At 34.4% G+C, this 12,438-nt stretch overlaps 1 protein-coding gene across 1 annotated transcript in view; it reads left to right on the plus strand.

Moving 5' to 3' along the window:
- Nucleotides 1-11,238, plus strand: part of LOC136275152 (uncharacterized) — a 36,156-nt gene extending 24,918 nt beyond the window's left edge. Inside the window, exons 6-7 of the mRNA XM_066083482.1 lie at nt 3,938-4,036; nt 10,520-11,238. Of these exons, the coding sequence (XP_065939554.1) occupies nt 3,938-4,036; nt 10,520-10,614 (194 nt within the window). The 3' untranslated portion in view covers nt 10,615-11,238. The remainder of the gene's footprint in view (nt 1-3,937; nt 4,037-10,519) is intronic.
- The last annotated feature ends 1,200 nt before the right edge of the window (nt 11,239-12,438 follow it).

A 12,438-nucleotide genomic window follows, 5' to 3' on the forward strand; every position in this document is an offset into this window, starting at 1 on the left:
CAAAAATCATACGGTGGTCAGCAGAGGATGCTCATTTCTCATAGGCACTTGATCCAACCTCTATCTATTTGGAGGTCCGTTTTGCTCTGCTTTGAATTTGTATTTCGTTTTATGGATTTTTGAGATGGTTCACGGTTTGTTATTGTCATTTTTTTATTCAATAAGTTGGTTTTTTTTCTTAGATTAACATAAACTGTCTGTCAAAAATAAAGCACAGTTTGCATCTGCATAATTTTACAATTAAACTCTAAAACGTTGGTTATTCGAGACTGTCAAGAGACTCTTGGCATGAAGATCATGTGATTCATATTAGGGAAATGATTAACAATAATATGTTTCAAATTGAATCTTTCACTGTTAAGTGCACAAGTAAAATGATTGAATTAAATAAAACTTAAATGATTAAGATGGCATAAATTTGTTTTGAAGTTGTTTATGGCTTGTACATGTAATCAGCTGCAAAAGGTAGAGACAGTCCATGGTATTTTCACTTTCGGATTTCGTTTCATATTCTTGAAGCCAGCTTTAATGAGACTTCGGTATTTGGATAAAGTTTTTTGCCTTGTATTTTTAAGCTATTTTAAAATTGGTACCTGTAAAGTGCAAAACAAAATAGAAACAAAACGAAACGAAACGAAACGAAACGAAATTAACCAAAACGGAACGAAACCTACCGAAACTAAACAAAACGAAACAAAATCAAATCGAAACGAAACGAAATAAATACTGAACTTACCTAAACGAAATGAAACAAAACGAAATCAAGCAAAATAAAATATGTATTGTATAGCCATTATGTTTTTAATTTTTTTTATAGTGTATATTCTAGAACTAACAAGTCTTTTTTGAAACGCAGCAAAAGTTAAAAAAAAATTGCGTGTATGTAAACGTGCACATTTGTTAATAGGGATAACACTTTAGTTATTTGTTTCTAAACTTCGTTACACGTGTGATGAATATTAATGTGATCCGTCATTTGTAACGCCACTGCGCATGCGTGAAAGAAAATCAAGTGTTGAAAAGACGATGGAAGATCAGTTTGTTTACCAATTAAAATCACGTTTTTCATGTCTTAAATTAGATGATTCTTATATCAGATGATACCCGAAGCATTTTTATTCCTTTATTCATTAACGTAGAACTATATAAGTTGCTAATTATGTGTAATAAAAATAAAACACGATTTTAGCATCTATGACACAGTAAAATGAATGAAAACCCCTTCTCCCTGAGGGATGTATGTACTGAGAGTGTTTATTTATTCTTTATTCAAAAATTCCTCTAAACGATAATCGACTTGTGGTTTATAACTTATAAAGTAAAAAATAGAATACACGGAACACGTACGGACCTGACTAGCAAAACCCCTACAACTTCATGATAAAAACTGAAGTTTAATTCGGCTTTAATTTCTATTCCATCAATCTACATGGCCTCTTCCCTTTGTTCCCAACCTAGTCAGTCTGTTTCTTTTTTCTTTCTTTGCCAAATTATCGCGATTTTATATTTCGCATTCGCATTACAAAAGTTTAGTTACTTTTATTCGAATACCAACACCATTTTGCTCCGTAAATAAACAAGCTTTTAAATGTAGCAATTATTTGGAGAAATTTGTTGTATTTAGATGATTAATGACTAAAAATAAGAGTAAGACATAATAAAAGAGAATACTACACATATTTTGAAATAAGATTTTTTAAATTAAATAGTATAGAAGAGCATATTTGCAGCTGGCAGGTGATTTACAGTATGCATGTATAAATAAAATACGTCAATAGAGAAGGGATCCTGTGTCAGTGTCAAAGAAGAAGGTACAGTTTCTTTCAATATTTGCCCTTAAATTCAAAAGTTGTTTAAATGTCATAAAAATCAACATATACTCTCTTGAACATGTGTGTATATGAAATACCAGGCTATGCACTTTTATCTTGTTTCAAAAAATCATTATGACTTCAACATTTTGGATTATTTCTAAAATTAAGTCAAAAATGGTGAAAAATGGCACATTTTCTCATAATTTTATGCAGCCGTCGGCCACAATGAAATTGATATATTTTATGTGTTTTAACGTGATAAAATTATAATATGAGTTACATCGTGGTCGACGACTGCAGACATAGATTTTTATTCAAAAAACCACCAAGGAATTGGTGTCTTCTGCTCAGTTTTATGAAAATTACGGTAAAATGCACTTTTTGTGACGTGACTGAAACTGTACATAGTTCTTTATATAACAAGATTATATAACAAGTGCTTGATCAATGTGTGTGTGTGTGTGTGTGTATATATATATATATATATATATATATATATATATATATATATATATATAATTATTATTATTATTACTATTAATAACCTTTATTGATTTCAAAATTATTCTAATCGTTTTTTTCGGTAGGTTTCGTTTCGTTTTAATTTTAATTCGTTTTGTTTTGTTTTAGTAGGTCTCGTTTCGTTTCGGTAGATTTCGTTTCGTTTCACAGGTACCCATTTCAAAATATCTTCATTTGACTTCAATTCATAACATTTTTTCAAGTGAAAAGCTACTTTCTATTTGCTCCCTTACAGTTTCTTTAATATTTAACCCCCTTCCGGGCTTCATTTTGTCCCGTACCAGAAAAAATCAACATAAGACATACAATTTGGTATAAAAGCAACTATTTTCACAAATTATAGCCTTTCGATTACCCAGAAGAATCATTTATTTGATAAGTGCTTTTCTACTTATTTCGATTTTTAAATTTGAACCTCTGTTAGGACCCGTTTCTGACCCCTTGACGTCATGATTTGGGCAAACTTAAATCTACCTATACAGTACCGATCAGATCCAACCTAACAGTAAACTTAAACTAAACCCCGGGTTAACTTTTGGAAAGTTTGGGTCCCATAGGGGTTTTCTTGGGGTACAATCAGGGTTTGCTTTTGGTTTATTCGCGGTTTGCTTTTATGGTCCTCTTTCAACATTGAAATGTGAAGCAGACCCGTATGTTATCAAATTATCTTTCTGTCTCATTTCCACTCCGTGTATATTCTAAACACACATGTAGCGTCTGCCTCAGGGGTCTACTTCTAATCGGGGTTTACTTTTAGGGAATACTTTGGGTTTATTCTGGGTCTGCTCTAATAAACCACGAGTAAACCCAGAGAAAACTCCGAAAGTAAACCCAGGGATAACTTGGGGTTTACTTTCTGTTAGGTTGGGTCTGATCGGCACTGTATATAAGAAAGTTAATGGTAATGTTTAGATATTACTGTCCATTTTATTTTCAAGAAAATGTATAAACATAACACCCTGTTTTCACTCCTTCCTCAGTATCTCTACTTTGGGTATTTTGCCCTTTTTTGAACAAACTTGGAAACCCTTTCCCTTGCTTGCTTTGTGCTTAAATTGTTGAAATTTGCCCAATGGCTCCGAAGAAAAACGCTGAAAATAAGAAAGTCTTGCAACGACGACAACCACAACGACAATAATAGCGCTAACGACAGAAAGGGGACAAAATTTGATCAGAAAAGCTCATTTGAGCCTTTGGCTCAGGTGAGCTAAAAAGCTCAGTACTCAATTAATTCCAATGAATAACCTATTGCAATTTAAGAAGGTTTTCGTTTTGACAGCTTTTCAAACTAACAAAATTTAGGTCTTGTTTCCAATATCGCTTAAATAACTTCTAATACGGCAAACATAAGTCTAAATTATAGAGTTTCAGTGCCGAATGCTAGAAATTGAATATAATTGCTAAAATTTCAAGCATTGATTTCTGACTAGTAAAAATTAAATCAATTGGTAATATAGATGTCTGTAACCCACTGTTTAAAAGATGTAATTGCCTAACATAACACTGATTGTAGTGTGATCATATTGCCTTTTCATCCCAGATTGTTTTGAAAATGAAGGTCGATTTCTCTTTGAAAGGAACATTATCGTCTTTTCTTGTAGGTTCTAATACAAAGTACGCAGTAATAGTGGGTACCTCCATCTCTATCGTCTTTCTTCTGGCCGTGAGTTTTTACTACTACTGCGAGAGCAATCGAATTAGTAAGTCCAGATGATGTAGAATCCTTTTACTTGATTTTGTTGTTGATAAAATTAAATGATAAATTTTGGAAAATAATCCTAAAACAGATTAAGGCAAGGTTTGCGGCTTGCATTTTTAAGGAATTGTACCAATGTTACATACCATTTTGTTCACTGTACTTAATTATTTTTTTTCACGAAATTCAAATAATTTTGCCGGTCTCGTTCTATAACTGCAAAAGGTCAAATTTCAAGATTTAAGATTTTCATGTTGATGGAATTTATATCATTTGGTGAAAATATTTACACTTTATATGTGACTATTATGGGTTTTTTTTCTGCTTACAATGTTCGAAAAAAATGTCATTGTTAATGTTATGATACTGTTTTTTTTTATTTTCAAATGAACTATTCAAAATTGGAATAAAATGCAACAAGAGAATTAGTTTTGGACTACTATTATGTAAACAAAAACATCTTATTTGAATTCTTTCCAAGTCTACCGATTTCAGAAAAAAAAGAATCTTGGTATATGTGTAAGCTGATGTTTCTTAAACACAATTCAAAAACATTGGATACGGACTTCGTTTTTGTGGAAATTGATAAAATGCTTGTGTACTGTTATTTTTTCAATGAAACTACAAAACTCCACAAAGTAGAAAATATCAATTATGACGGCATAAAAATTTTGACGTCATAGCTGAAACAAATGGTAGTTCGTGTCACGTCAACATAAAAAAAAAGTGAATTATCTTCCTGTAGCCGCATATCTTACCTTACACAGGGCGAAAAACAATCTTTAAGCAAGTCCTCAAAGGTGGCGTAAAGGTGGCTTAAAGGATATACAATCTTGAAGCCACCTTTGAGTCACCTTTAAGCTAAGCTTATAGGTCCTTAATGTCCAAACTTCTTTAAGTCACCTTTAAGCCACCTTTAAGCATTTTTAAGTGGCATTTACTTTCCCATTAAGTTGTCTTTAAACCATCTTTAAGTTCCCTTTAAGTCAGGTTGATCAAGCTGAACAATAAAAACATATATTAAATGCAAAAGCTCTTTTATAGGGATGGGAGGGGCTATCCGAGTGATAATATAATTTCCAAGGAAGGGGGGGGGTGTTCCAGGCAGTTTAAATGGTCGCTCCATTAAACACAGATCGCTATCATCAACACCGCTCCGATGGACACAGATTGCCGTTATAAAATTCTTTATAAATTTTTTTTTCAAAATATTGTAGGAGTGAGTGTATTGTCTTTCGTTGAGACAACGTTTTACATACAACCAACACCGCCATGTGTCTTTTCTAGAATGCTCTTTTATTGTCACACAATACACAAAAACATGCATGGTCGACCCAACCAATTCCGGATACACAAATAACATCACATCCCCCCTCTTTACTTACTCTGAATATCACACTCATTTAAGTTTTAGAGTTTCACATATTCTGATAGGTTGGCGGGTGGTCTCGAGATTCTTTCTGACCTGGTTACCGAGGGTTTGCTGTTTGCCACGGGATTTTCCTGACTTGAATGTGGGGTATTAACATTGGACACATCACCAGAATTTTCACTTTAACTTGGTACAGATTCACTCATTTGTAGTTCAACTTCTGGGGGTAACATCTGGAAGTTGGTTTCCCGCGATTTCAATATCTGGCTACGGTTTCTCCGAAGAGCTCTTCCATGTTGGTTCAATATGCTGTATGAACGGTTTCCAAGGTTCTGTTGAATGACTCCTGGTTCCCAATTTCGATTTTCTGTATTCTGCATTCGAATGATCTCTCTCTCTCTCTCATCAACGTGTTGTAATTTAGAACAGGTTCGGTCATGGAAATATTTCTGTATCATCTGACGAAGTTGAAGTTTGGAGAGTTGAGATTCCAAAGGTATTGGCTCCAACCATGTTCGAGTTGTAGGAATCTTTGAACGAAGACTTCTGTTCATCAACAGCTGAGCAAGTTTTTAATGGTCTGGATGCAGCGCTCTGCCTGACCATTCGAACGTGGATAACGAGGGCTTGATGTTATGTGTGTAAATTCCCAATCCGATGCAAAACACTTAAACTCATGGCAACTAATTTGCAGTCCATTGTCTGAAAATAGTTCTAGTGGTATGCTATTTCTAGCGAATACTGTTTGCAGGCTGCAATGGTAGATCGGGCTCTTAAATCTGGAAGTGGTATGATGTCTGGGTATTTCGAGTAATAATCCACCAATAACAAATAGTCTTTGCCCTTGAAATGAAAAATGTCTGCTCCAACCTTTGTCCAAGGAGTATTCGGTATTTCATGTGGAATGAGAGGTTGTTTGATGTTTGATTTTCGGAACGAGTTGCATACTCCACAAGACTGAATTAACTGTTCCATGTCATAGTTCATGTTCAGCCAAAATATTATGTTCCTGGCTCTCTGCTTAGTTTTCTCGATACCAAGGTGAGGTTCATGCATTTGGTAAGCATCTGGCGCCGCAGTGATGATGGTATCATTACAGACTGTCCCTTGTACAATAGTCCATTCAGGACGATAATTTCACCACGGTAGTTCCAGAACATCCTGACACAAGTTGGAACTTGTTCACCAGTCTCAGGCCATCCTACTCTAACAATGTCTGCTAATGTTTGAAACTGTTCATCGGCTTCTGTGGCATCCTTCAATTCTTGAAGCTTTTTCTCTGTCATTGGAAGTTCCTGTTCAATAAAGTTCACATCAATGTCCTCATCTACTAATGTCTCTGTGCACTCTTTCAAGAAAGCTCTACTCAAAGCATCGGATATAAACATTTCTTTTCCAGGTACATATTTCAGTTGTACATCATAGCGCTGTAAACGCATCAGCATTCTCTGTAGTCTTGGAGTAGCTTGGTATAATGGTTTGCGATGAATTGCTAACAACGGTTTGTGATGTTTCTATGGTAATCGAACGACCGTAAATATAATGGTAAAACTTTTCACATCCATATATAACTGCCAGCATCTCGCGTTCTATTTGTGCGTACCTCTGTTGAGTTTCAGTAAGAGCTCGTGAGGCATAAGCGACTGGTTGCCCATTTTGTAACAATACAGCACCCAATCCTTTGCAGCTAGCATCAACGGAAATTGTGATGTCCTTCTCAAAGTCATATATCTTTAGCACAGGGGCTTGTGTCAGTATTTCTTTTAATCTAGCAAAACTGTCAACTTGTTCTTTTTCCCAGTGCCATACAACATCATTTTTGGTAAGTATCCGGAGTGGTTCCGAAACATCTGCTAAGTTTGGAATGAATTTGGACACATATTGCACTAGTCCAATGAATCTGTGGACACCTTGTATGTCTGTTGGTTCCGGCATATTCACGATGGCACGTACCTATTCTGGATCCACCCTGAGTCCATCTTTCCCAATAATGTGACCAACGTACTTTACGTCAGATACTCTAAGTTCAACTTTGTCCCTGTTGAGTTTGAGTCCTTCTTTACGACAGCGTTCCAGCATGCGAATAAGGTTTTCATCATCATCCGCGTTGTTTTCTCCATGTACCAGTATATCGTCCACTAAACACTCAACACCAGTTAAGTCTGAAAAAAGTTCCTGTACACGTTTTGAAAACACTTCTGAAGCTGAAGAGATTCCGAAAGGAAGTCTCAGGTAACGGTATCTACGAATGGTGTATTGAAGGTAAGTGCTTTAGAACTTTCCTCATCGAGCTGAATATGCCAAAAGCCATGTGTGGCATCAAATCTTGAGAAGACTTTGGCATTCGGCAGTCGTTCAATAATTTCTTCTACGGTCACTAGATGATAATGTTCTCTTTTAATGTGCTGATTCAAATCTTTTGGATCCACACATATGCAAATTTTTCCTGGTTTGCGTACTGTCACCATACTGTTGACCCAATCTGTTGGACCATCTTTTTTCGTTATCACGCCCAGATCTTATATTCACTTTAATTCATCTTGTACAGGTTTAAGTAACGCTGCGGGTATTTTCTTTGGTGGATGAACCACTGGGTTTGCACTTTTGTCTATTGCAATGTGGTACTTTCCTGGTAGTTTTCCTAAACCACTAAAAATATCTGCATACTGCTCGATTAATTTGTCTTTTGACATACACATGATCTTGTCTATTGACTCTGCTGGTATGTGTTGTATTAATCCCAAACGAGCACATATTTCTTTAGAAAGGATAGGAGTGCTTCCCTTGTTTGTGACATAAAACGGAAGTGTACGTTCCACTTAACGAATGCGGCATCTAATGTCAACTTTTCCATCCGGTTTCATGACGCCACCATTGTAGGTAATCAGGTTCACGTTTACACTCTGTAAGTGGTTCCGAGAAATCTGTAGCGAGTTGAATACATTTCGCGGTAATATGTTTGCTTGAGCTCCTGCTTCCAGCTTGGATGTAACTGGTACATTGTTAATAGTCACAGATTCTGTCCACGGTAGCTCTTCATGAATACTGTCCACACTCACTATGCCGAGGTATAGGTCCTCTTCTGTTTCCTCTAGCGAATGTAGACTTGACTTAGATCCAGTCTTGCAATATTTAGCATAATGATTTGGGCTTTTACATTTATAACAGAGTTTGTTGTATGCAAAGCATTTTCCCTGCTGATGTTGTCTACCACATCTGCCGCATGGTTTGCCTGTGTGCGTACTATGGACATTGGCTTTCTGTTTTCTGTGAGTCTCACTACTATTGTGCTGTTTTTCATGGTTATGCTTCTTGGATACAGCGTGAGCGGATACAGCTGCCACTGGTTCTTGATGTAAGGTCTTTAACTGATGTTCTGATAATTCAGATGCTCTGCATATGTCTATATATTTAACGAGTGTTTAATCTGCTTCTCGCCAGAGTCTTGCTCTGCATGCTTCATTCGATATACTACATACTATTCTGTCCCGAATTAGCGACTCTTTCAAATCCCCGAATTCACACTGTAATGCTTTGTTTTTCAAGTCTGTGTCATAGTTATCAGTAGTCTCATGAGTTTCTTGTTTACGTGTGAAAAATATGTGCCGTACATATGTCAAATTCTTACGTGGTTCGACGTAATCCTGTAAGCATTGAATCAACACATCGTATGTATCTACATCCTCCTCCGGAATATTGAATTGTTATAAATGCGTCTCGCTTCAACACCAGCAACATGTAAAAACGTAGCAACTTGTACCTTGCCTGCTTACTCGTCGATTCCAGACGCGATCAAGTATAGGCGAAATCCCTGCAGCCATTCTTTCCAATTTTCGGCCAAGTTCCCTTAAAACTTAGGTGCGACGGAGGTTTTAACTGCTCCATAACTCAGTGATTGTTCACTTCTGACACCATGTATTGTCTTTCATTGAGACAACGTTTTACATACAACCAACACCGCCATGTGTCTTTTCTAGAATGCTCTTTTATTGTCACACTATACACAAAAACATGCATGGTCGACCCGACCAATTCCGGATAACACAAATTACATCACAGTGAGCACAGTCTCTGTATCTTAATCTGTGCATGAAACTAAATAAAGTATGTTTGTTTCCTATTATAAATTAATCGGTGAAATCTCTCTCTCTCTCTCTCTCTCTCTCTCTCTCTCTCTCTCTCTCTCTCTCTCTCTTAGTTCATCCGGTTATTAAAAAAAATAAAGATAATGAACCAAAAATGCATGATTTAATTCAATAATCGGTTTAAGGTTTTTACTTTTATTTCAATTTTAATTATTTCTAGGTCTAATTCTAGATCTGCTAGATACATGTTATACGTGAAAAGACTCTGTTATATCGGGCAGGATATTACTGCTTTGTTTGTCTAGACATAGTTTTGTTCGTTTGTGATTTATTTTCATTTTATTTTCTAGAACAAAAACAGTTTTTAATACATTTTCTATCATAAAGTTAATATATTTTGTTGGTAATTTAAGCACAATGTTTAATTAAAAAATTAATGGCTTAAAGGTGGCTTAAAAGTGGCTTAAAGGTAGCTTAAAGGTGGCTTAAAGGTAGCTTAAAGAAGTTTGGACATTAAGGACCTATAAGTTGTCCTTAAAGGTGGCTTAAAGATAGTCTTTAAGCTGCCTTTAAGCCATCTTTACGCTTTCTTAAAGCCACCTTTAAGCAACACATATAGCTTAAAGGTGGCTTAAAGATCGTCTTTAAGCTACCTTTAAGAACCTTTAAGCTATCTTTAAGAAGGACTTAAAGATGGTCATTCAACCTGTGTTAAGTTGAATGTAAGGAGTTTTTCAATTTTTAAATAGCGTTGGGTTATTTAAAAAATGTTTAATTTAAAAGTAACTCGATCAACTATTAAAAAGAACTGTTTTTAAAATTGTGTAGTATTTCAATAAAAGGTCAAATAAAAGGTCATACAAATAAAAACTAGCTACAATTCCTAGTTTCACAGGTTTTTTGGCAATATGACAAATTTCTGTTATCTTGGATATCGAATATATGTGCACAAAAGTTATGGTAGGAAAGGATTGAATTGCTGATGCATATTATTTTTATTTCGCTTTTATATAATAAAAATGCATTACAGAGAACAAACAAATCACCACCCCCGAAACCATAAAACTGGTCGACAAAAGTCCGAAATCCGATAAAAGGTTCAACGATGGCAACGAGGACAAGTAGAGAGGGGAGAATCCATACACAATATAGTTATACGTTATTCAATATAACTGAGAGTTGGGTTATCACACTGGAAAGGCGAGATTCATAAGGAAAGCCCGAGCAAAGTTGTTTTAAAGAATGCAAGTTTGAAACAACTTTACCACATTTGTGGGATTTTGTATGCTTGGTTAATCAAAGCAGGAAGAAAACGGTATTATACATATAATAAAAACATTAAACACGTGCTTTCCTATCGCTTGGTTCTTTAAAGTAGGTGGTCCAGAAATTCGCATTGTTTTGGGGGGTGTAAGGGTCCTTGGTTTTTTCTTTTTTTTTTTCTTTTTTTTTGTAGATAGCTTGTGTTGATGTATGACAACTTGCATGGCGAGATATTATATCAATTAATTTGTCTGTAACGCATTCATTTAATTTGTTATGTAATTAAATGGAACGTGAACTAATTGTTTGTTAGAATACTAATAGAAGTCAGCAAGATTTGCTTAAAAAAGACAGTTTTTGAATTATTATTTCGTAAGAATCGCGAATAAAAGCACACGTTTTATGTTAATGGTAGATAAATGTCTTTCTAAGAAATATAATACGATATCAAAGTTTGTTTGCATTCATGACTCACATGACACCTTTATTTGGAGTAAAGATGTTTCATTTTTTTTTTTTTATAAATTCAATTTTCATTAGATATTTTAAGTTAAGTATTTTAAGATGGGAATTCTAAAAGTGTTTTGCTTGATTAAATGGTTTTTTAATGTAGAAAATGTGTCACATTTGTCTATTTCCTACCAATATAAAACTAAGTTTATAAATGCTTTTATATACTTCATTAAAATTTTATATCATTTGTGTATCTCTTGTGTTGCTCTTTTGCTAACGCGTCGTTAAAAATATATACGGATTGCAGAGTTTAACTTTTTTCTCTTGTCCATTAAGTTTTCATGTTACCATGACTATAACAAAGCTATATTTTTTTTTTATGAATCCTTATTTTTTCTGAAGTAAAGAAGAAATGGGCATGGTATATCAATTAAAGTAATGATGCATCAATATTGGTTTAAACTATTTTTTATGTTTTGAATTTAATAAAATACAAATAATTAAGTCTAAAAAGATGAAGTATTGCATGCTAGATGTGTCGTATTTCATTTCATACCTGTACCAAACTAGATACATCCGGATCTAGGGAAGCGTAATAGTACCACATTGAAAATTTATTTTTCTTTAAAATCCCAACTTAAAAGTTGAAATATCTTAATCTAATCTTGGAATTTCCAACTTTTAATGTTGATTTTTCCAACTTAAAAGCTGGATTTTCCAAATTTAAAAGCTGGTTTTTTAACTTTACAGTTGGCATTAAAGTTCGAACTTCCAAGATTAATATTGGAAATTCCTAGATTAAAGTTGGAAAAATCAACTTTAAAGTTGGATATTGCAAGATTAAAGTTGGAAAAATCAACTTTAAAGTTGGAAATTCCAAATTCCAAGATTATAGTTGAAAAAATCAATTTTAAAGCTAGAAATTCCAAGAATAACGTTGGAAAAATAAACTTAAAAGTTGGACATTTCAACATTAAAGATGGAAATTCCAAGATTTAAATTGGAATCTCAAAGATTAAAGTTAGAAAAATCAACTTTAAAGCCGGAAATTCCAAGATAAAAGTTGAAAATTCAGATATTAAAGTTGTCATTTTTAAAGAAAAAAATACAATGTGGCATTAATACGGTTCCGTACACATCATTGAACCATAAGTCAACATCTTAAGTCATTGTCAATATCCGTAACAAACTAGACTTACTCCATGAAAGCACTAAAATAATGAAAGCAACCCA

The sequence above is a fragment of the Magallana gigas genome, chromosome 4, assembly GCF_963853765.1.
Source record: "Magallana gigas chromosome 4, xbMagGiga1.1, whole genome shotgun sequence".
NCBI lineage: Eukaryota > Metazoa > Mollusca > Bivalvia > Ostreida > Ostreidae > Magallana > Magallana gigas.